At 44.1% G+C, this 23662-nt stretch overlaps 1 protein-coding gene across 1 annotated transcript in view; it reads left to right on the top strand.

Moving 5' to 3' along the window:
- Positions 1 to 23662, top strand: part of myo10 (myosin X) — a 107927-nt gene that overhangs the window by 8887 nt on the left and 75378 nt on the right. The window contains exon 2 of the mRNA XM_084546468.1: positions 22296 to 22394. Coding sequence (XP_084402594.1) covers positions 22296 to 22394 — 99 coding nt within the window. The remainder of the gene's footprint in view (positions 1 to 22295; positions 22395 to 23662) is intronic.

Genomic DNA, 23662 nt, shown 5'->3' with positions numbered 1-23662 from the left:
GATCTCGTCTTGTAGTCTGGTTTGCACAGATGCTGTGTGTCTTTTTATTTATGAGTCACACACTCCCACAGGCGGTTTACGCTTGTTATGAACCCCCAACCCGCCCCAACATAACCATTCAGAACATCACCTGCTGACAGACCACTGTAATAATTTCATGGGAACACCTGCAGGAAGGAAGCAATTTTCCCATTTTTCCACATTCCCCTGAAGGGCACAGATAATTGGCTAAAGCAGGCGTCAGGCCAAACCTGTCAGAAACATCAGAAAGTTATAGTATTTGATGGTTTGTTCCAGGGATCATGGCTTTACCATCCTGTGGTTTGGTTTTCATAGTAGAGTATTTGGCGTCAGTGTTGAGAGCTAAATGTGGTTGATATTTCTTACATGCAAAACAACGATCCCTCCATTGTTGTGATTGTTTTACGATCAGACTCGCTGATTTATATTTCATTCTGATTCAGGGATTACTTATTATAATACTGCTACCACGTCACATTCAGTTTGGCTCGTCTTCACCATTACGATCTTGCTAACTGTTTTATGATGGGTCATAATTTTGCAGATAAAAATTGCATTAAATGGCATTTATTGCCGTTCTGTGGTTCATGTGAGGACAAACAGGAGTTTGGAGCAACGCTGAGAATGAAATGCAGAGAATTTGAGACTAGACTTAAGAGGCTTTTACTTGCATGAAAACAGAATCCAGAACCTTCTTCATGGCCAAGCCGCCTCTTTCTGTCCAGTCCAACCAATTTAATGTTCTGTCTTTGACTTCGACCCAGTACTGGTCCAATGAACAAGATTAATCTGTTCAGTTCCAGCATGCCTGATATGAAACGGAGGCTCGTACCGATATGATGAGGAGTCGCGCAAGTTGCGAGAAAACCTCTGACTGAAGACTCATCGGTGACGTTCAGAGCCGCTTTGCTCTGTTTCTTCAGACCAGATATTTGTTGGGACTCTCAGAGGGTAACTATCTGCTGAGTAGCTCCTCACTACATCCACCAATAGGAACTCTGAAATGACATAATAGCTGGCTACACACAGATAACAGGACTTTCTTTATAACATGGTTTTCGTCTCGGACATCTCTGACATATGCAGTCCTGCAGTTTCTGATCCAATCTGAGGAAGGAGTGGGGGGGGGGGGTTATCTGATCCTGCACTGAGCTGAATGCAGCTTCCTGGAAACCCCCATCTACACAAACACACAAAACACAACACAAAACACAAGGCTGTGCACAACTTAAAAAGAAAAACCAAACATCCATTTCCACTAATTAGCTGCTTCTCATGCGATCCGGTTACCTTGTGAAAGAGCAGGCCCGACACGACCACAGCGTTTTTAGATTTGAGCTTTTGGGTGCGGCCGAAAAGTTCTGTTCATTAGGGATCTGGTTTAATGCAGCTGATTGATTTTCCTACGCAGCACGGAGCCAAAAAGGCAATCAGAGCAAGTCCTCTCTGCAGACATCGTCCTGATGCATGAAGTCCATTAACAAGTGTTCCCCTCAGAGTGAAGAGAGAGGACTTTAAGGACACGTCAGCATGTTCTAGTATTAAAAACACTTGATGACAAAAGATTAAGATCAGAAGCTCCTTCTTTGCCACTGAAACGTCTGTAGACCAAACAGTCTTACCACATGGTTCATGTAGATCTGGATCAGACGGAGTTTACCCTGTTGTCGTTCAAATAACAAAACTAAAGCTTCTCTTCATTGTCAGTTCTTTCAGTTTGGTCCTTTGATATTTGAGGGACTTGAATTGAATATATTTCCACTTGGTGTATCTACATTTACTGCCATTTTGCACCAATCAGCCACAACATTATGACCAGGAGAAGTAAATAACATTGACCACCTTGTGACAGTTCAGTGTTCTGCTGGGAAACTTCTGGACCTGGCATTCATTGGTGTGGATGTTACTTAGACATGTAGCACCCACTTAGACCAGACCAGCCAAATATACGCGTAGAGAGTAGCTGTAAAATGAATTTGAACCTCAACTTTTCGGTCAACATGGATGAGTTTCCTGAATCATGGAAAGTTTGAGATTCAGCATCAGAGTGAAGAATTAGAAGTCATTTAGCTGTCGTTTGCTCGGCCTGTTGTGGTTTGAGGAGAGGGTGGTTTGAACTCTGGAGGCCTTCAGCTCGGTCCAACTGGAAGCTACTACTCTGTTTATGTGCTGTAGCCTTTTAACTCGAGATAATTAAGGCACATTTAGCCAATGATTCCCCAGACATTTAAATTTTTTCCTCTTTCTAAGACTCTTTGATTTTTAACAAGCAGAACAGACAAAGCATTCGAATATTTTTACCAACATTAAATTGTGTCTCCATAAAGGGTGTGTCCAAAGTCAAAGGGTCTTTGAGCGAGCCCCAAAAGTTCTGGTTAGTAATTGTTGCTGTAGAGAGTCCATTTTTTGTCTCCATTTTCACTCTGATCTCTTGAGTTATTTGCAGCCCAGAGAACCATTTCCTCCTTAAACTGTGTGAAGTATGGCGACTTAAACACACTCTGGCGTACGATGATAAAAACCTTAAAGTTTGTTTACACATGCAGTGCAAAGTAATTCCTCTTTCCATCCCGGCCTCGCCACTTAACCCAGGCCTTCACCGGCCAAGCCGCCAGAGCCATAGCTTGTCTGTGCGAGTGCACTCAGAGACTTGAGCGTTTTCCAAAAAAGCCATAAAGTCATTAGAGGAAGTTGAAAGCTCCGAGGCATCAGACCTTTCTCACTGTCGACTGAGCGGACATGAGGAAACGGAATAAACAAGGTTATCTCTGCCGTTCAGTGGGTCAAACAGCCTGAAAGGGATTTATACCTGAAGATCAAGGCTTGTTTTCTAAAATCAGATCTTTACATGCGATTCAAATAAACACAAAATTTGGCGTAATCTCTGTTAATTAAGCAGTTAAACTCTCTCTGAAGTCACATAGCAGCCACAACAAGGACACACTGGGACGACCAAAGATTTTATTTTCCACATAACTTTCTCACAAGCTTCTTGAAATCACAGTAAATTAGACGGAGACAGACTTTATTGATCCTCAAGGGATATTACCTTGTCACAGTAGCTCAGTTGAAAAAACACTAGTAAAAAGAGAAATAGGTGTAAGACAGTTAAAAAAAAGTAAATAATTAAAAATTAAATTAAATTAAATAAACGAGTAAGTAAAAAAATATATAAAATAATAAAAATAACTGAAATAAAATAATAAAATAAAACTTAATAACAGAGAAATAATAATAATAATAATAATAATAATAATAAATGAAATAAATAAAATACAGTTGTAGCGAAATAGAAGTAAATATACACTACTTACTCAGGAAGGATAAATGATATGGAAATGCACTGACATGAATAAGATGGAGTCATCTGTTACATTATTTATTATCCACTAAAAATGTCTTATTTTGAAATCTACAGGTTGTGATTGTGCAATATCTCTTATCTAAACCTGTATTTGGACCAAGAGCCAACTTATGGGGGCTGAAAAATGTTAAAATGTTAAAATGTTTCACTGCCTGCTACCAAAAGAGTTCTGGTCTCTACAACTAATGTCTCTTCGTGAGTTGTATAGAACTCACCAGTTTTAATTATATCCAGGTTTAAAGCTTCTACGACCCTTTTTGAACTAGCCGGGAGTTAGACACCAAGATGGAGACGGCCGGAGACACCACACTGAGCTTCAAAACCTTCTTCAGGATTTGAACCTATACGCCGCTTGCTTTATAGCGTTCACATCCTGGTGAACCAAATCTAAGAAGTCTCATGGACCTGTTCGTGGAAGATACAGTAAGAAATCCAGGAAACTCCAGCTGTTTCATAATAAAACATTTCTAATGCTGCTCAGTGGACGAGCTGCAAGGTTGTCTGGTGGACTTTACCGTGACTGCTTCACAATAAAAGCCTCCACATCTCAGGAGAGACTCAGGAGAATCAAGAATGGTTCAAAAATGAAAACTAATCCCACTTTAGTGTGACACCATGTTTGCATCGTGGAAGTCCTGCTTCCAGGTCACGTGATCTTCTGCTTTAACTCGTGCAGCCACACGGTGGTTTCTGAGGTACAGCTGCAGTTTCTTATTTTTTTCATACAACAAGGCGTCTGTTGTTTGTTGCTGAAGAAAGGCAGAGAGGGGGAGACAGTATTTATATTCCCTGTGCCAGGCGACCACAGCTGGGCAACACATGGCAACCCCGGCCATCGACTGCCAGCCTTTAACGAAACACAAACCTACACATCCTGCACGCACACTCCCTGGACTCACACTTCACAATGCATGTAATTGTGTGTCTGTGTGTCTGTGTGTGTGTGTGTGTGTGTGTGTGTTCACTTTTCAGACCAGTCTCACTTTCACACACTTGTACAAACAATGCCTTCAACATGTGCAAATGACTCTCTCACGCACACACACATTCTGAGAGCGAGGGGAAAGTAGGTCAGGTGGGCTTTAGCCGAGGGAGTTCGGTCATTTCCCCCCCTTTTTGCGGCCTAAGTGGTCTTTAGTAGTGGAAACCGGTCAGAGCCCAGTTAGTTCAGCTTCAGGTCATTGTTGATCCTGAAGTCACGCATCTTGCAGAAAGTTTCTGCAAGCTTCGGCTTCAGCTGGAATTCAGAATTCCTCCGATCACGTGAGTCCGATTTGGTTTGTTTGCTCCAGACGGCGGCGGAGACGAATGGCTTTGCATGTTTGGGATGACTAATGAGTCACGGGCAGGACGTTTGCTCAAATCAGAAACTACTCCACTGACTCTTTGCTCAAGTTTCATCTGCTCAAATCCCTCCTCGCCTCTGTTTTTAACTTTTATACCATTCATAAAAAGTAAAAATTCAACTCAACACTTTTTGTGGTCTGGACTGCCATTGTGAAATCAGGAAGGTATAACCTGCAGGGTTCAAAGGGAGACGTTCAAGAAGGAGATGATACGTAGATGCTGGCGACGTTCCGCCTTTGTGTTTGCATAAACACGGTGATGCTGGTGTGGCCGGTCCTTGTATTTGTTTTAAATTGCCGGAGGCGTTTACAGGACAAGCTCACTGCAGGTGACGTGACGGGACAGCAACTGTGAAGTGTTCAGTGACATTTTAGCCCATTTTCTGTGTAACTCTCATTATTTTGGCTCCATTGTGTATCCGACCCAATAAACCGGCCAATAAACTTGTGAAGTTTCCAGTTATTTTTCCTGAATGATTAGCAGTAATCATGAGAGTCAGCTGCTAGTGCCATGTTAAAAAACCAAAGCAGAAGCATTTAAGCCTTAGATCCTGATCACTGTTTGGAGTCTTGGTTGATTCTCTTGTCTAGTATTTTTTTTTTTTTTTAATCAATGAAACGTTGGAAATAAACTAATTAACAGCTCATTTAAGGTGCTGCAAGACATAGAAGTTGTAACCTACGTACGTAGTATACGCTGGTGTGTTCGTCAGTCTGGCTCACCCAAACTCCAGTCGATGCTGTGTCTTTTTTTGCCAGTCGGGTTCATTTTTGTTTCCACTTCCTGCTTCACTTTCAACAATGGCGACTGAAACCTTTGCCGAAATTTCACAGAAGATGAGTCGTACAAATGTTTGTATCTCTGAACCTCCTCAGTTAACCTTTCGCAGAACGAGGTGTTCCATCTTCATTGATCCAAAGCAATCAATTTCAAAATTGCGGAGTTGGAGAAGCAGCCGGAAATACTAAAGCGGAAACACGCTGCTACCAAGTGGACCAATCACAGCTCTTGTTACATTTCTAGGGAGGTGCACGTCAGGCAATGGCTTTAGGGTCTGCATAGGGTCTGGACTGCAGCTCTTCCTAGCCTCCTAGCAGATAGTAGCTCTTACCCAGTCTGTTGCAGAATGCATGATCCAGCTGTTGGCTGTTGTTCAAGTGCAACTTCTTGTCTCGGACACCTGAGGTGACATCAAGTCAGCTTTCGCGTTTTTGTCAGCTTGGTTCTTCCTTAACGTGAATCCCATTATTTCTGAGAAATAATTCCAGATTTCAAGGTGAAGTCTGCAAAAGTTGATCAAAATACATTTTGCTGTTTAAGATCAAATGCAACAAAAGTGATGCAAATCACCTCCAGGAGACGCAATGAAGGAAAAGTTTGATCAGAAGAAAACAGATCAAAACTTCTCAGGGTTCCTACACAAACTCCAACTCCAACTCTTCATATGTTGTTTCTGTTTCTAGTTCATTAAACAAACAGGAAACTAATGTAACTGAACCCAAAGGCTGATTATTTAAAAAAGACTCGTTTTTTCCACTCTCAGTAGAAGTGAAGGAGTCGCCTGTTAAAGGTGAAATAGATCGTGTTACAATGGTTCCCTCGCTTAAACAAAAACAAAACAGAAAAAAAAAAAAAAATGTTGGCCCCACGGAGATGCCTGATGAACGATGGCGGGCTAAACCCTGCCTCCCTTTTCTGTGGATGTTGCGTGTTTGACTCGGTGAGAAGAAAACAAGGAAGCTGCTCGGCAAGCATAACTGAGATTACAGCCCGGGCCTGTGGGATTCACAGTCGCTTTGTTCTGCAAACAGAAAACAGCCTGAGAGCCTCCTCGTTCAAAACACAGCTCAGAGACAGAGAATTTATTTTTACTCTTAGTCATGCAGAGCTTTTAACTTTCAGACTGTGTTCATGCTCCTTTCAGCTTCTAAAAGTGAGATGGTTGTCAGTCCTGTTCTATTCTTAGATCCTACGTGGTGTAGGAAACTCACCAACAACCTGATGGCCATCTCTACCTTTGAGCACATCTGTGCCCCGGGCCTGATGATGAAGCAAAATGTCTGCTGCCTGGATGGAAATGTTCCCACTGAGAGGCAGGAAGGTGGCTAACAAAGGCCTGAGTCCAGACAGGAAAAGCAAGTTAGAATTTCTTCACTTCAAAGCTGTCTGTTTTCAAAGGACTTCTACAAATGTCTTGCTTTTTCATCCCCACGTTCATCTTTTCATGCCAGCACGGGATGAGTGTGTTTATGTTCTCGTTGGAAGGTTGAAAGCGTCTCAGAGCCAACGTCCTTTTCACCCCGTTGTTGTTTCATGTGGCCGCCTTGAAACGGGAGCCCCCCTCTCGAAAAAACCCATCTCCTTGTCTGTAGCGGGTCCAGCGACCAGGTGCTCCGAGAAAACCAGGAGCTCTTCAGCTGAAATGTGCCAAAGGTCAGCGTGTGCAGGTGGCTGGACCGCTCGGGGTTTTGCTTTCTAATATGTACAGTTTGGGAGAGTTCATCCTCAGTGGAGAGCACCAACATGTATAGAGCTTTGGTTTCTTCCTGTGACGACTCTTTGGCGCCTTCAGACAGTTGTTCCCTTGTCATTTTTAACTTGCCTTAAATATATTCTGCTTGGGGTGTTTTAGACGTTGGCAGAGGAGGAGGAGACGCATTCAGCGGTGGCACATAATCACAGGACAGGGTGTGCTGGGTCGACCAGTAAAGAGGTGAATCCACAGGTGCAGGAATCATGACTCAAGCCTTTTTTGAATAGACTGGAAGGATTTTCATATTTACAATTTGGAGCTTGTAAAGTCAGTGTTACAATAATTCATTGCATCAATTAATTTGCATCACTTTGGACTTTGGCTGATGTCAGGCTGGTTATAAATGCTGCACTCTCGTGATTATTATGACTCTGATATGATGCAAATGCAGCAAGCAGCAACCAATGCAAACGTTAATGGGCTAAGTTCCCTAAGGGGCGATGCAGACTACAAGAGCTGTGATTGGTCCGCTTGGTAGTAGCGTGTTTCCGCTTTGGTATTTCCAGCTGCTTCTCCATCTGCACAATTGGAATTCTTTGTTTTGGATGAAACACACTCAAGGAAAGGTTAATTGAGGAGGTTCAGAGATACAAACAAGTTTCAGTCGCCATTGTTGAAAGTGAACGCACGACTTAGGCTACGTACGTAGGTTACGGTGTCTACGTCCCACAGAGGCATAAACTCTGCTTCTATCCTGTTACATGTTGTGTATGACGATGGCATCTAATTCAAAATGAAAATAAGTTATCTCTCTGGGAACAAAGAAAGAACGAGATGATGAGTCTAGTCTTAACTGTGGAGGAGAGACGTTTAGATGAAATCACTTCCACTAGGATCACGTTATTTTTGTTATTTCTTTGAAGTTTAACATTAGCTAACTCAGCTAACAGACCAGTGTGTCCAGCTGTGTTGAACATGACCAAGACAGTTTTGCCTAGAGCCCCAACAGACTCTTTAATCAACTCTGCTTGTGGCCACCTCATGCATCATGAACTGCACGTCAAACAGGACGATTTGCTTCTTCTTTGAGTAAAAAGCCTACGTATGTATGGGTGGGGGTTGGTTGGTTTAACTGGCATTCAGTGGATTGTGGTTGCTGTGACTCCAAAATCCTGCATGAGTGATGCATTCAGTGGAAGACGGAGCCTGAACGTGTGCACGGCTCGTATCAGCTCTTGAAAATGTTCTATTGTTTCTCGGAGCAGCTTTCAATGCAAAACACCTGTTTTCTGCATCAGCCTCAAAACCGAACTCGGCCGCCGCTGTTGAAAATTCAGGGGGAGTTGTTGCATTCCAACGTTTCCTCTTAAAGACACATTTTCATTTCATTTAGTTTTCTCTTTCTGAGGTTTAACCGGAACACATTGTTTGTTTAATTGTTTTCAGGCTGTAATTATGTGTACAGTGCGGTCTGATCTCGTCTGGGCCATAATTTTTATTTTTATTTATTCACATGCTGTTTATTCCTACACTCCTCGGATAACTCTTGGCTGCTCATGACTCTTCTGGGAGGAACAAATAAAACGGAGCTGGGAGTTTACCCAGGTCAAAGTTCTCAATTATCCTGCAGTTTATTTAACGCTGGCGGCTCAACGCACAGCTGAGTCACAAACATGGTGAACACACACTGTCACCTGTGAACGGCGTGAATCATGAGCCTGTACTGTGAGCGAGTTACCAGAACAACATAATGAGAGCTGCTGAATAATTAACACGGTGACTCAGATGCTCATCTGAGCCCGGAGGGGGCCCGCTGTCATCAGGGTTTCATCAGAAAGAATAAATATCTCAAGGTTTGTTTGTTGATGGGCCGCTCATGGCGTCCGACATGGTGCGTGATAGTGGCTCTTATTGTATTAGCTTGACGGATTTCCATTCATTATTGAGTCTTTTATTGCATCAATGAAAGCTCTGCTGCTGCCGTCTGCATTGGAGTTTAATTGAATTGAATTTTCATTATTATCTCAACAGAGCTGTCTTTAATTTAAACTGATCAAAAGACAGAAATTGGAAAATGTTGAAGCAGATTAAATGTCAGATACCAAAGTCTTTCCTTTTTAATATTTAATCATTCACCGATTGCCTAAAGATTATTTTTATATCCACACAATGAAAATAATGAATATTGAATTAAGTTCTTATGTTGATATTTTGTCTAACGTAATTGTTGTGTCACACTGTAGACTCCTGAAAGTAGTAGTAGTAGCAACTAAGTAATAATTACTTCTATTTTCTGGTAATAAAGAGATAAAGAGATAAAGAGCCTTTATTTGTCATTATATCATACAAGTATCATATAACGAGATTGCATGGTCAGACATGGAGGGTTGGTCCTGAGCCGCTGCACTCACGCGCGCCGCCACTAATAGATAGTCAAGACATACACCGATCAGGCATTACATTATGACCACCTCCCTAATATTGTGTAGGGTTAGAGTTAGGGTTGCTCATCAGAGAGTGGACATGGGCCTTCTGAGTGTGTCCTGTGATGTCAATGTTATTCACTTCGCCTGTAAGTGGTCATAATGTTGTGGCTGGTGGCTAAGCTAAGCCCTACTTAAAGCGATCTGATTGGCCCGGCAGATCTTTGTGGGAGCATAATCAGTTCTCAACGGAGAGAGTCTCCTCCTGTTAGCAAAATGAAAACACAATTTTTTGGATGTGATGTATGATCCTGATTGAAGTATTTTGAATAATCACTCCGTCGGACTTTTAGTGGATCAGGGAGTTGCTTCTGGGACGCCTCTTAAATAATCTGTGGCGGGTCCTAGGCTTTATCTAGGACGGCTGTGGACCGACCGACCTCTCTGCCACCAAAAGTCACAGCAAGAGTCTCCAGTGACGACAGGCAGAAGAGTCTCCAGTGACAACAGGCAGAAGAGTCTCCAGTGACAACTGGCGGAAGAGTCTCCAGTGACGACAGGCGGAAAAGTCTCCAGTGACCTCCTCGCTGTTGGACTCTCTCCCTTGAACACTGGAGCGTCACACGCCCTGCTGAGTCAGCCAGGTTTCATTGACAAACCCCGCAGATTCATCCAGAAAGACTCCAGTCGAACATGTTCAGGCACTAACATGGCCATGAGCAAATTTTATGGACGATTGAGCAACTAAAAATGAAAAGATTTCAGAATTGTGAAAGCCTGTCTGGGTTCAGTCACTGTTAAATTCCTCCATGGTTCTATCACCGTGGCTTCCAGGGAAGTCACGGACTTAGCAGAGGGACGGCGTCTAATCATCTTGGACGGCGTCCACCTCCTGCTGAAGTGAGATGAGAAAGTAAAGGTTCTCACTGTGTGTGATAATGGACGGTGCAAGAACGAGAGGAAGCTGTTATTAGTATTAGTTACACGCTGCAGGGATCAGCTGTGACTCAACTCTCCTCTGGTGTCTATCTGGCTTCTAAGACACATGTCCTGAATCTGACAGTGCTATAAGATATTTCTTGACATTTTAATGCTATTAAACTAAAGTGCGGGACGTCTCGCATCCTAGTAACAAATATAAATAAACACGTGAACACGTTGTCATCTCGTCCAGGAACGCTTGTGTTTGCTGACGCAGCTCTTCTCCGTGGCTCCTCTACATTCGCTCTTATTCCAGTCGCTGCACAGTCCAGAGCTGTTCTCAACTCATGAAACAGTCTGTTGTGTTTTCCCCCTGGTGGTTTGATTGTCGTCCAACCAAAAAAAAAATAAGAGTTTCCAAGTCTGTCTCGAGTCAGCTGCAAACTAACATGGAACCCGCCCTACAGCTGCTCTCCAGATCCACAGTGACATGCCTTTTAATTATCCACCGAGCAGCTGAGGACGATCCTCAGAGCTTCGTCTCCCACAACTTCATGCCTCTGAAGTTTTTGAGAATGTGGCGTGGGAAGAGGTTGTATTTGTTAAAAAGGATTTTTTTTTAAACAAAATAATTGTACAGAGCTACATGTCTGGTAACGTCCCAGTCTGCCTCGTCCCTTTGTCAAAATGTTTCTTGATAACCCGACCGCTGGCGGGAGGACGATGGGACGATGGGCCGATTAGCAGCTGCTTCCTGTGGAGCCTCCCGTCGACACCTCTGCTCACGCCCGCTGACACCAGATTGTTGCCGTGTGACGTGACCCCTGACCCCTTCCTGACGGTTGCTCTGTTAATTATTCAGGTCTACCAGGTGTTATGTGGAGGAGGCGCTGTTAATCATGTAGAGGAGATAATCAGCCTGGTTACACTTCTACCAAATCATCTTGGAATAGCAACGGTTCTTTTTATGGTTTTTCATCTCTTTTTTTTTTTGTTGTTGTTGCACAATATTGATTTTGCATGCAGCAGTTTAACAGTAGAGAACTACAGTATGTATGAGAATATAGTGTACGCTGTAGTATCCTGATAAACATTGCATTCGTACCTTAGTGACACTAGATTATGGAATAAAGCTCATTTCAGATACATACAGTAGTTTATGTTCTGATAAAATATCAGTGTTTGCTGCTTCAGTTTTCCATTTACCTGCAGGTTTATCTGATCCTCAGGCCGTTTTTTAGTCAGACTTTATTTTGTTCTTGCAGCTTGTTCTTGACACATCAACTGGGTAGACCTTTTTTCTTGCGTCGTGTCCGTCAACTATTATGCGATTGGTCAGAAATTGGAAAATGGAAATGCTAGCGGCCACTCTGTGAGCTCGCAGATGCTAATATTTGCAGTGTGACGCTAATCTCTCCTGGGCAGAGGTCATCATACTGTGTGTGGGTGCATGCTGAAGATACTAAGAAAAGTGCCTCTTGGCGTCCGTCTCACGCATCGCCCACAATAATTATGAGGACTTCCCCGGGGTTCGGCACTTGAGTTTCTTACAAATTTCCCGCTTCTCGCTTGGTATGGAACAAGCTTTACTAGGTTGAATTTAACCTTGCAACCCTGAACGAAGCGCCCCGGGCATCGATTGCATCGGGCTGAGACCATCCTCTCTAACTCTAATTTAAAAATAAGTCCAGTGTATAATCCAACATTTCCTTGCCAGATTCTGGCTCCAAATTCATAAGATGGCGCCGCCTGTATCCCCGGGAAAATAGCTTCAGTTTTGCAAATGCAAGGACGTGGAGAACATCTGAACGCGCCTCTGCTCTCCATGTAGAGGGAACTAGTCAGGAACGGGTAATTGATAACGTTGCTGCTCTGAAAGAGAGAATGCTGTTAGTGAGTAATGTCGTTTAAATAGGGAGTAATTCTATCACATTTCTTGTATATTATATTCATTGCACATGAAATGGTTTGTGCAAATGGCAAAACTGCCCCAGAAATAACCACTCTGGCATGACAACTATGCGCCCGAGAGATCAGCTTTGATTGCTGGAGGGGAAACTCCGAAGTATCTTGAGCCGTTGCTCGGTCTGCTTTGTGTGCAGCATGAATACTGCACCGTACGCCAGAAACCGTTCTATAACCACGTCCTGAAAACGGCTTCATCCAGAGACCGTCAGACTCAGGGACGGAGTTTATTGTCGGATTACTGCAGACCATGAAAAACGAATCAACAACTTTATTAATAATACAGTCGGCAACTCATCGCAGCGTCTGATTGGCTGCTACTAGTCCGTGTGTTTTATGGCTGCCGCGCTACATGTTCATGTGAATGCAATTAGTCACAGACCATCCACAGTAGAGCATGTGTGTGTGTGCACAACCACCGACTTCCTTTTCTCCCACAGTGCTCTGGGCAGATCGCTTAATTTTATTATTTTACAGAGAAGGAAGATTCTGCATCAGAAATGATCCACAATAGATCGCCCCAGCATTTTTAATAAAGAGGGAATAAAAGCACCTTTCACTGGATTATAAAAAAACGTAAAATGTCTTGAACTCCTGCCACACACACGCACACACGCACACACACACACACATACACACACACACACACACACACATGGCTTCGTTTAACCCTACAAGCAAACAGCCGTGTCTCACGTCTCCGTCAGGAAAGCTGGAATTGGGCTGTTTGGTGTCTTACAAGCTGAGTGGGTGTGATTAGGCTGTGATTGGACTCTGTTGTTCTGCTGCCACACCAAGCAGCCTCTGGGTAGGTTTACTTCAGGTTGCATTCATTTTGATGTTGGTTTTTAAGGGAGACTCCTGTGTATTTATTCAGATACGCACACGGAGCAGAGTGCTGCAGAAGCATGGCCCACCACCCACGGTTCATTTAGTTTGGTATCATGGATTTCAGGCTTCTCTCTCTCTCTCTCTCTCTGTGCAGGGTAGAATCATACGTGGCACCGCTCACTAAGCTGGGTGGTTAAGTGGTATGTAACATCTAATTAAGGTGCATTAAGGTCTGGAAATTCAATAAGGAGGGAGCTGAAGTAAAAGCTGCAGTTAATATGACAGATGATGTGTGCGTTCCCCACAGACGGAGCTGAAGCTCTTATTCTCCTTCCTACAACTCCAGCAAAACAAATGCACGTCAGGATTGAAACAAGTTTCCTGACTCAGCTTGACGATGTAGGCTCCAGTCATAAGTGGATTAAAGAGGAATTTGGTTCCAAAACAGCCCTGAAAGTAGACAAGGAGAACCCAATTACTTGTGTATTTGTTTATTCAGGAAAGTGAGCCAATATTACATATCTGTGAGTTGCACCTCTGCCTCATCCCGCCTGTGAAACATGGAGGTGGTAATGTCCTGGTTTTGTCTGATTGCATGTGTTTTCTGGAGTTGTGGTTGTGGTCACGGCCACCACACATTTTAAGCATAGACTGTATGTAAATATGGACAATACGTCTCCACTTCCTTGCATTGGCCAAACTGATGCTATTTTCCCGAGAAAAAGGGGCGGCACCATCTTGCGACTTTGGACTCACTGGCGTTTACGTTTAATTAATAATAATGCGCCCTGCTCTCCCTCCACCAGTTAAAAAGAAATGTCGGATTATACGCTTCACGGAGCAGTTGGCATGGCAACCTGTAGTCATCACGATGTCACTTCCTGTTTCTATAGCGTCAAATAAGTAGCTAAAATGAGATTTATCAGAAAAATGGACACTTGAGTATACATCAGTATTAAAATAACTGAAAACCATCCTTGAAAAAAGTTTTTTTGACGTGTATTTTTAGTTTGGCCCAAGTCTGGAGGGGGTGGAGCTTATGACAAATACTGCGGCCAGTCACCAGGGGGAGCTTTACTTGCTTTGGCTTCACTTTCAAGCTAGGAGCTATTCCGTTGTCTATTTTTATACTGTCTATGGTTTTAACGTGAAGTTCTGTGGAATCTATTGACTCCCTTAGGGAGCCTCGAGTGGATGATAGAGGAACTGCAGTCCTTGACACTTTTATCTCGTATGATTGCTCACTCTCATGCTGTTTGTTTTGGCATGTGTGTTTGTGTGAGGTTTTCCCACACCTTTTTTTTTTTTTTTTTTAAGAAAAATCAACACGGCAATGTAATCAGTCAGTTCCCACAATTCCCTGCTGTCACTCCAGCGCGTCCAGTCTTTCAAAACTAAATAACTGCTTGACTGGCGCTGATTGGTTGCTCACAAAGGCTTTGCGAGGCGATTGGTTCTGTGCTGCACGCTGGCAAAGGTTCAAGGTTCAGTTTGCACTTGTGTACTTCCTCTTGGCTGCGTTTTCCAGACAGCAGTTTCCCACTAAACATATAGTGTTGTCGCTCTCTATTGTGTTGTCACCGGCTGTCATCACAGAGGAGCGCGGACAGATTTACTCTTTTTTTTTTCTTAACCCCTTGTGGAAACCGTAAATCTCCCGAAGGTGAAAATTACACTGTGCAACTGCCATCAGTCATGTCAGAGGAAAACGTTTAGGCAAATTATCAGTCTGACACGACAGCCCTGTCTTCTTACCTGACCAGAGTCGCCCAAATTCAAAAATACACAAGCGTTCATCATTTGAAATTTAGACGGTTACTCTACTTTTAACCCCGGGCCATAAAAATAAAGGCAGCCCTCTCTCCACAAGTTAATAATTAATCCGTCCAATCAGCCTGCGAGCCACTTATCTCTCAAAGGCAGCGCTTAGTAACGTCCCACACAAAGGGGACGTGATAAAAGCGTCTGTGTTTGTTTTTTACATCTGAACGAGCAGCTTTACTGTTGACATTTGGAATCTGGAACGAGTTAAGTTTGAAATCCAAGCCACAGAATTGAGTTTTAAACAATAACGATGACAGACTGATTTCTTTTTTTTATAGCAGGCTTTTGAAATCGCTCGCCGTTGGACTAATGAGTCGTGTAACAAAGAGAAGCATGAAGCACACCTGCACTCAAAGCTTGGATAAAAAAAGGCATCAGATAAACCACGCGTGACGAGCTGCTTCTGATCCCTCGTTCACCTTTGTTCCCCCTAAAGCAGCACTTTCAAAACTTACCAGGGTCACTTTTTTTATTTTCTTTTAAGCACAGCCGTCTTTTCTTCTCAGCCCGGTGTTTGAAGGAGATGGCGTGATGAGCATGTAGGGCTTGTGCAAACAAGAACTAGATAATCTGTTCCACTAGGCTGATGAAGGGCGTGTAGGGGGAGGGTATCTGTTGGTGCACGGCCACAGTTAAAGCTTGGTGTCATTTGAAATGCTTCAATAGGAGTGGACTGGAGTTAGAAAGTTGGTCTGGAGTCTCTCCGTTGGGAACTGATTCAGCTCCTGCAACGATGTGTCAGTTGCAGTCAGATCATTTCGGGGCGGGGCTTAATGTGGTGATGGACAGAAGAGTAACAGTAGTCAAATAGTCAGTGTATTGGTTGAAACAAGCCTCATAATAAAATCAAAATGTTGTGTTACCTGACTGTGATGAGAGTCTGGCTATCGTTAATTAGATATTAAATAGAATTTTAGGGTTGATTTTGAATGAATTTCTTTATAAATGACCTTTTAATATAATAAAAACTACAACAAATTTTCTTTTCAGAATCTAAAACATGGTTCTGAGCCCCCGTCCACATATGAAGCCGTTTGTTTTTTCTGTCCATCTCTTCGTAGCTGATTACTAGTGGAAGTTCCAGGCTCAGGTTTCCTGAGTAACCCTCTTGGGTATTTCCTATTCCAAATGGTTCTGGGTGAATAAGCAGAGCATGAAAAGTGTATGAACCCTGCAAGCTCTTCTTCCATAATACTGATGCTCCAAGGCCTCTATCAACATGATGGATTTGGTGGAAGGAACCAAAGTCGTGGAAGGCGTTTTTTTTTTCTTTGCGGTAAAAGTTTGGCGAGTCATGATTAGGGGCGGGAGCCAAATACTGGGTTTCTATTTTTACAATCCATTGGAATTGCAAAGAAGATGCTCTACCTCTGTGGAATCATGGAGAGGAAGAAGTGATCAGAGGCTTGGCTGCAGATCACGACACCAGATAAAAATGATAACCTTTGCAAACAGTTTAAATTTCTGATTTGATGCAAGAAGTATTTCCCTTTAACTGCATCACAATGAGGTTTAATCAGTTGCTCCCATTGGTTGTGGCCTCAATCACGTCTCCTTTAAAGCCGAAGTCAGTTCAGATTGGTTCACGTCACAACTCGCTGAATTTCATCACCATCCCCCGGTCTCTTGACGCCACATTGCTGTCCCTCCGATCCCTTTGGTGTCTCTAACCCTAACCCTAACCCTAATAGGCGGTTTAGGCTTACTCTACACAGGTCCGCTTGATGGTAGCATGTTTCTGCTTTGGTATTTCCGGCTGGTCTCCATTTCCGCAGTTTTCGAATTGATTGTTTTGGGTCAATCAAGATGGAACACCTCGTTCCCCGAAAGGTTAACTGAGGAGGTTTGAAGGTACAAACATTTGACTCATCTTTGGCCAAATTTCAGCAAAAGTTTCAGTCGCCATTGTTGAAAGTGAAGCAGGAAGATGAAACAAAAATGAACCTGATTGGCAAAAAAGACACAGCGCCGACTAGCGTTTGGGTGGCGTTTTTACAGGACGAGCCAGAGTGCACAAGTATAAACGACTCGGTCACGCCGTTTATGTCCCGCAGCACCTTAAATGAGCCTTAGCCCTGATCTCTTTAAACGGCAGCACTGTGGCTGGACAGATTCAGTGCAGACACTGATGGAGGACTGCAGCTGTTGGTGATGTTTCTGTTTTGAAGCACAACTGGCGTGGGCGAGGTCAAAGTTCAACAACGACGGCATGGTTCTCAGATTCACCTCATTTGTGACATTCTCTCGAGAGGACTTGACTTTATGTGCAGTTTCTACTTATCCTAGATGTTCAGGAGGGTTTCTCCTCCAGAGCCAGCATGCTCTCCTAACAGACAGCAGCTGAACGTCTGAGGAATAAATACAGGCTGAATCACACGGGGCCAGGCGTTCGCAAGAGCAGCAGTGTCATCTGTCAGAGAACATATCAGCAGTTGTGTCGAGTCACAGTTTTAGTGCACAAAAAAAAAAAAGAGTTCACAGGCTGTCTCATTGGAGGCTCTGATAGAGAGGATGGCCTGGCTGTGAGCGAGCACAAGACTCAGTTTGTTACAGGAGAGGAAGTGGAATCTCTCAAACAAGACAGCTGCTCATTCCCGACCCCGACGGCGTACGAACGCTCCCAGCACAACAGATCCCCGTTCTCCCAGAGCACACAGCACCCTGCTGAGAGAGCATTAGCCACACATGTCGAGGTTACGCAGGGAAAATACACGGAGGAGACGGGTCACTGCTTCGGTGTTATTCCCAGAGCTTTCGGGGCGGGAGGTTTGTGTTGGTGTTTTGGTCGTGGCCTGGAGGAGGTGTCAGGATCGAGACAAAGGCCAGAGAAGAGCTTCTCTTTGGAACCTTGACAGACACAAATAGCAAACCATAATATTTAGTCCCACAAACATCATTTTCTGACAGTTATATATATAAACTTTGATTTGATGAAAATGTTGCAGACGAGCAGACTGTCAAGTCACTGCCCTCAGAGAAGGATTAATGTCACAACAAAGAAAACAAAAGTTATTGTGAAGCTTTTTGTTCTCCACAGCCAAACCTTTCTGACAACGTACTCTACTATTAGCTGAAATGCTAGGAAGCTAGAAAGAGCTACTGTTAGCTGGCAGGCTAGGAAGCTAGGAAGACTACTATTAGCAAGGAGGCTAAGAAGCTAGGGAGACTACTATTAGCAAGGAGGCTAGGAAGTGATACTGTTAGCTGGTAGGCTAGGAAGATCTACTATTAACTGGAGGCTAGGAAGAGCTACTATTAGCTGAGATGCTAGGAAGCTAGAAAGGACTACAATTAGCTGGACGCTTAGGAGGCTAAGAAGAGAGGAGGCTAGGAAGCTAAGAAGAGCTCTAGGAGGCTAGGAGAACAGGTTTCCAAAGTTCCGCCCTCAGATAAGGATTAATGTCACAACAATGAAACCAAAACTTCAGGTTATCATGAAGCCTTTTGTTCTCAGCGTCCAAACATTTCTCCTATGTCATTATCATTTTGATTCCCATGCAGCACCTTTCCCACTTTAATAATCCGGTCTGTCCACGTCAGTCATACCCTGACTCTGCTGTGTGAGAGAGTTTACTCAGGTTTAACTGGAACCAGGGGCTCCGAGGTCTTTCTGGTGCAACAGCTGGACCTTGATCCACGGCTCCCAGTCGAGACTCTTAAGTGTCTCCTAGCTCATGTGTTGACATGAGCTCAGCAGAGCCCCCTGACCCCCACCCACACCCCTCCCATCGCTTCCTTTCATGTTCAGTGTGACCGGAGAACATCGGTGTAACTGCACATGTGGATTTTGTTTTTAAAACTTATTTCTTACTTCTTGGTATTACTGCATCCTGGAAACCAGGATGTCTTGTAGCGGAAAGTTGTTCTGGAGTCTCCCCGTTGGGAACTGATTCAGCTCCTGCAAAGATCTGCCAGGGCGTTCGTTCGAGGGGCGGAGCTTAATGTGGTGATAGAAGTAGTCATCTGAGAGACGTGGAGTTGAATTAGTTTAAACAAAGTTGCTCTGATTGGTTGGAGGACTATCCAGTTGCGTGCAGATGAATTTTTCTCTTTATTGCCTCATAATGAAACCCAAACTGGGTGTTACCAGACTTTATTCTGATAAGAATTTAGTCTGGCTACCCCAGTTTGGAACATATGTGCTGACTGAGTTCTTTCTCGGTTTGTTATCCTTACTTTTTTTCTTCTTTTATGAACAGAAGTGTGGTTTTCATCCATTAACAAAGATATGCTGCCTGGTACTTCACTTTCTTCAGAATGCCGGAAAGTACAAACATGAGCTTCGATGCTCAGAGTTGAGGCAATCACCGGTGATGAATGAGGGAGAGGAGGTGAATCAGAGGCTTTTGGCAGCGAGCCCCACTTTAGAAGTAGGCCAGTAGCTCTGTGGGTCAGTGTGTGTGGAGGGGAGAGAGAGGGGGAGAGGGAGAGGGGGAGAGGGGGAGAGGGGGAGGCGGGACAGAGTAGATTAAGAGAAGAGGGGAGAGAAAACACAATGAGATAGTGTGCCACTGTGGGATGCCTCTTTCTCTTCTTTCAGCAGAGACGGTGGACGGCACACGCAAACAACACGGATGACTGTGTATGCGTTTGTGTGTTGGGGGTCTTCGGGGGTAAAAGAGTCTTATAAAGTGTGCCGGTGGGAGGAGGCAGACCCCTCAGTCTCTTTCTCAACCCCGATGCGAGCATCAGATTCCTCTGGTGCTGCACGTCAGGAATGTCCATACGCTCGCTTCTGGTGCTGCAGCACACGCCTTCTCTTTGTTGCACGGCACAATGGAACATCTTCCTTTGTTTGGTTCCTGTTTAGAGCATCAAAGAGCCCAACGTCAGCCTCGGTCAACATCAGACAGGGCTTTCTGTTGCACATTAAACCTTTTATTTAGAGGTTAAGCCTTGTGTTGCTTCTATATTTGCCTCGTTGACAACAAACCCTTTGTTGCCCGTCTCATCTCTCGGCCTGTTCTTTTTGTTTCAGTTTTGCTTCTTGTCTTGTCGTCGGGACAGACATTTCATTTTGAGGCTAATAATCAAAACAATAGCGAGAGAAAGTCCTTCAAATCAGTCTGGGGCATCCTGAGCCTCATGCACCAACTAATCTCAGTAACCCAGACTGCAACCTGAGATCTTTGCTTCTTTACTTCCTGCTCCCTCTCCTCGTTTCTCCAACTTTCTCCAACATCTCTGAACCAGAATGCACATGGGGATCACAGATCAGAAGATCAAACTCAAATCAGAAGAGGACTATTTTCTCTGCCAGACCTCAGGTGATACAGTGGGGATCGAAAGAGGAGCTCCTTTTTGAGTTTCCTCAAGGTGTCGCACCAATATCTCTGCAGCGAGTCGCTTCCCTCTGCAGAGAGGGCGGCCGGGTTTGGAATAGCTCCCCTCTGATCCTCTGCTGACACTGCAAAACCTGAGCCTTTGTCCGTGGGTGTGAGTTTTGTTTTTTGCCCCAGCCAGGTGCCCCCTCTCTGTCAGAGCGAGGGCTTGTGGGTCAAAGGTCATTCATACGCCCGGTTCAGAAAGGGGAGGGGTATCTCACAAAAGCGCAGCGCTTGTTTTTTCCATTAGCATTAGCCTGTCACGCTAATGAGCTGTGGCACATGTGGCTATGCGATTAAGAGGGAATCCACTCGAAGGGCCCCTCGGTTCTTTAAGTTGGAGATCACTTCAGTGCTACTGATCTGAGTCCGCCTAGTAATGGCTGTCTGCAGTGAATCCCATCCAAACATGTGCAGAATTTGTAAGAACATGCACTTTTCCAAACGTGTGCCATCATTTTGATTTATCCAGAACCAACACGCAGCCCTCCAGACATAACATAACAAAACTCCAAATTCCTCACATTAGTGCTGATGGAGAAGTTCTCGTGATGAATTCTCCAGCTGTTTGCGTGGGAGAAGCACTGTAACATCCACGAGCAGTGAGGTCAGCAGGTATACAAGTGTTTTCAGGCTCTGTGGTTCTGCGGTCGGTCCCTAAGAAGCACCAATAAACGTGCAGGTTTACCGGCCTCCTGGGCGACGGCAGCCTGCCTGCAGGAAGAGACCTCTGAAACCCAACACTGCAGGGCTTTCATGAGACGGAAGACCACGGAAAGGTCAACGTCTGCATTCCCATGGCAACATCCGAATGTGTGTTATGAGCAAAGAAGAAAATCTAAAACTACCTGAGCTCTGGTGAATAATATACACCGATCAGGCATAACATTATGACCACCTTCCTAATATTGTGTAGGTCTCCCTTGTGGTGACTCATCAGAGAATGGACATGGGCCTTCTGAGGGTGTCCTGTGGTGTCTGGAAACAGAATGTTGTTAGTGAGGCGCCTTTGAGGGGAGGGGCCTCTGTGGATCATCCCACAGATACTTGATCAGTTTGGGATCTAGTGAATTTGGAGGCCAGGTCAACACCTTGTGCTGTTCTTCATGTTTTTTTTTGAGTTGTTCCTAAAGTGTTTTTGTGTGTGTGTCTGTGTCAGGCTGCATCCTGCTGGGGATGGCTGCTGCCATCAAGGAGTGTCATTGCTATGGGGTGGGGGTGCCTGGTCTGGTCTAGGTGGATGCTACGAATGCCAGATCCAAAGGTTTCCCAGCATAACACTGAACTGTCACAAAATGGTCAATGTTGTTTACTTCTCCTGTCATGTCAGGTCATAATGTTATGGTTGATCTGTGTAATTGCTTAAATATGTTTTTTTGAGAAAGCTGATTCATGCATGGCAGGCTAGGAAAACCCACTAAGTGACTGGCTATGAGTACATCAATATGAATCATTGTCGTTTAGCTAATTTTTTTCTCACAGAACATGTGTTGTTGGTCTGGTTCTGTGTGACTTTGATAATTTGAGATGTTAAATCAGATCCCAAGTAATGTGTCAACACACTAAAGTGACACAATTGCAGAAAAAAACAAACTAATTAAAGCAAACTTCCATCAGTTTCGTGGGTGGTGGGATTTCTGGATCTCTTCTGGGACCTGGTAGACCAGCACTTCCTGTTTTTTGTCAATGGTGGCTTTGAATAGAGCATAGGTCGACGCAACAGTGATACAATGACAATGTCGAAAAGAGGAATAATCCTCTGCAATGCTTCACTAACGAGCGGTTTTCTTGTTTCCCTGCAGGGTGACCGGGTGTGGCTACGGGAGGATGAGCAGTACCTTCCCAGCACCGTGTCCTCGTGCTCCGGAGGCGTCGTCGTCTTCGCCACAGATTACGGCCAGGTAAGGACCCCCGACCAAACCTGATGACGTGCAACGATGTCCAAACAGCTGAGCACTGAATCCCATTAGAACCTCTCCTCCTGTTTCAACTTGTCTTTAACTGAAACCAACAACGTCACTACTTTTGGTTCAGAGCAAGCGCCTCTACCCGTTGACAGTAGATCAGGGATTCATTGTCGTTGCTCCTGGTGTTTAATCTCTGGTTAGTTTACCTCACTGTTACTAAAAAATAAGAAGTCAGAGATGTGAAGTGAATGTGAGGGAGGGAACAAAGCTTCAGCTTAACTTTATTTGCTAATAATAACTCAAGAAACCAGAAAAACAACCTGTCACAAGACGAAGAAGAACAATGAGTCAATTGTGTCAGATTCCTTCAAAACAAAAGATGGCTTTACTTTTCTTTTTTTTATCATTTGATCATAATTCACGGTACGTTGGATGTGGTGAGCTAAGAGAAATGAAGCAGCCAAGAGGTTGAATGTTCTGCCCTTCCTCTCCTGACCCCATCGTTCCCACACCTATCCTGATAGGAGAGGAGGGAATGTTTAAAGAGATCTACTCATACTTTAGGATAAGCCTCAAGAAAGCGGTAAATCCCTTAAAGCCCATATGGTTCTGCTTTGCGTCTTTTGATCCGTTTGTTGTCAAAACAGCGGACTCCGAGGAGGCTGGAGGACACATGGAAGCAGTTGTCGCCGGGTTTTATGCGTGTTTTCGGGTCAGTTATTAACAAGTGACACGAGTGAATCCATCTCTATAAGGCGTTACATTCCACAGACGTCTGTTGCTTTTGATTAATTTGCTGATTTGAGTCACCTGGACGACTAAGCTACCAGCAGACACTTATATAAGGATTGTTTGGTACAACGCTGCTCTGTTCTCAGCTGGTTTACAAGAGATCTGACCCAGAGATATAGACATGAAAGAGCTGCAAGCATCACTTATATAAAGCTGTTTTTCTCCAGTCTGGTTTAGCCAAACTCAAAACTGGTCACAACCTGAACTGATAACAGTTTGATTTCATTGTGAGGCATCTTTCAACTGATACAGAGGGAAAAATATACCTCGACTGCACACAAATGGATAGTCCTACAACCAATCAGAGCAACAAAGTACACTGATCAGCCACAACATTATGACCACTGACAGGAGAAGTGAATAACATTGTCCATCTTCTGCTGGGAAACTTCTGGACCTGGCATTCATTGGTGTGGATGTTCCTTAGACATGTAGCACCCACCTAGACCAGACCAGACCAGGCACCCCCA

The sequence above is a fragment of the Chelon labrosus genome (genome assembly GCF_963514085.1).
Source record: "Chelon labrosus genome assembly, chromosome: 6".
NCBI classification, from domain to species: domain Eukaryota; kingdom Metazoa; phylum Chordata; class Actinopteri; order Mugiliformes; family Mugilidae; genus Chelon; species Chelon labrosus.
Note: the sequence above shows the minus strand (reverse complement) of the source record. Positions and strands in the feature narration are given on the sequence as shown.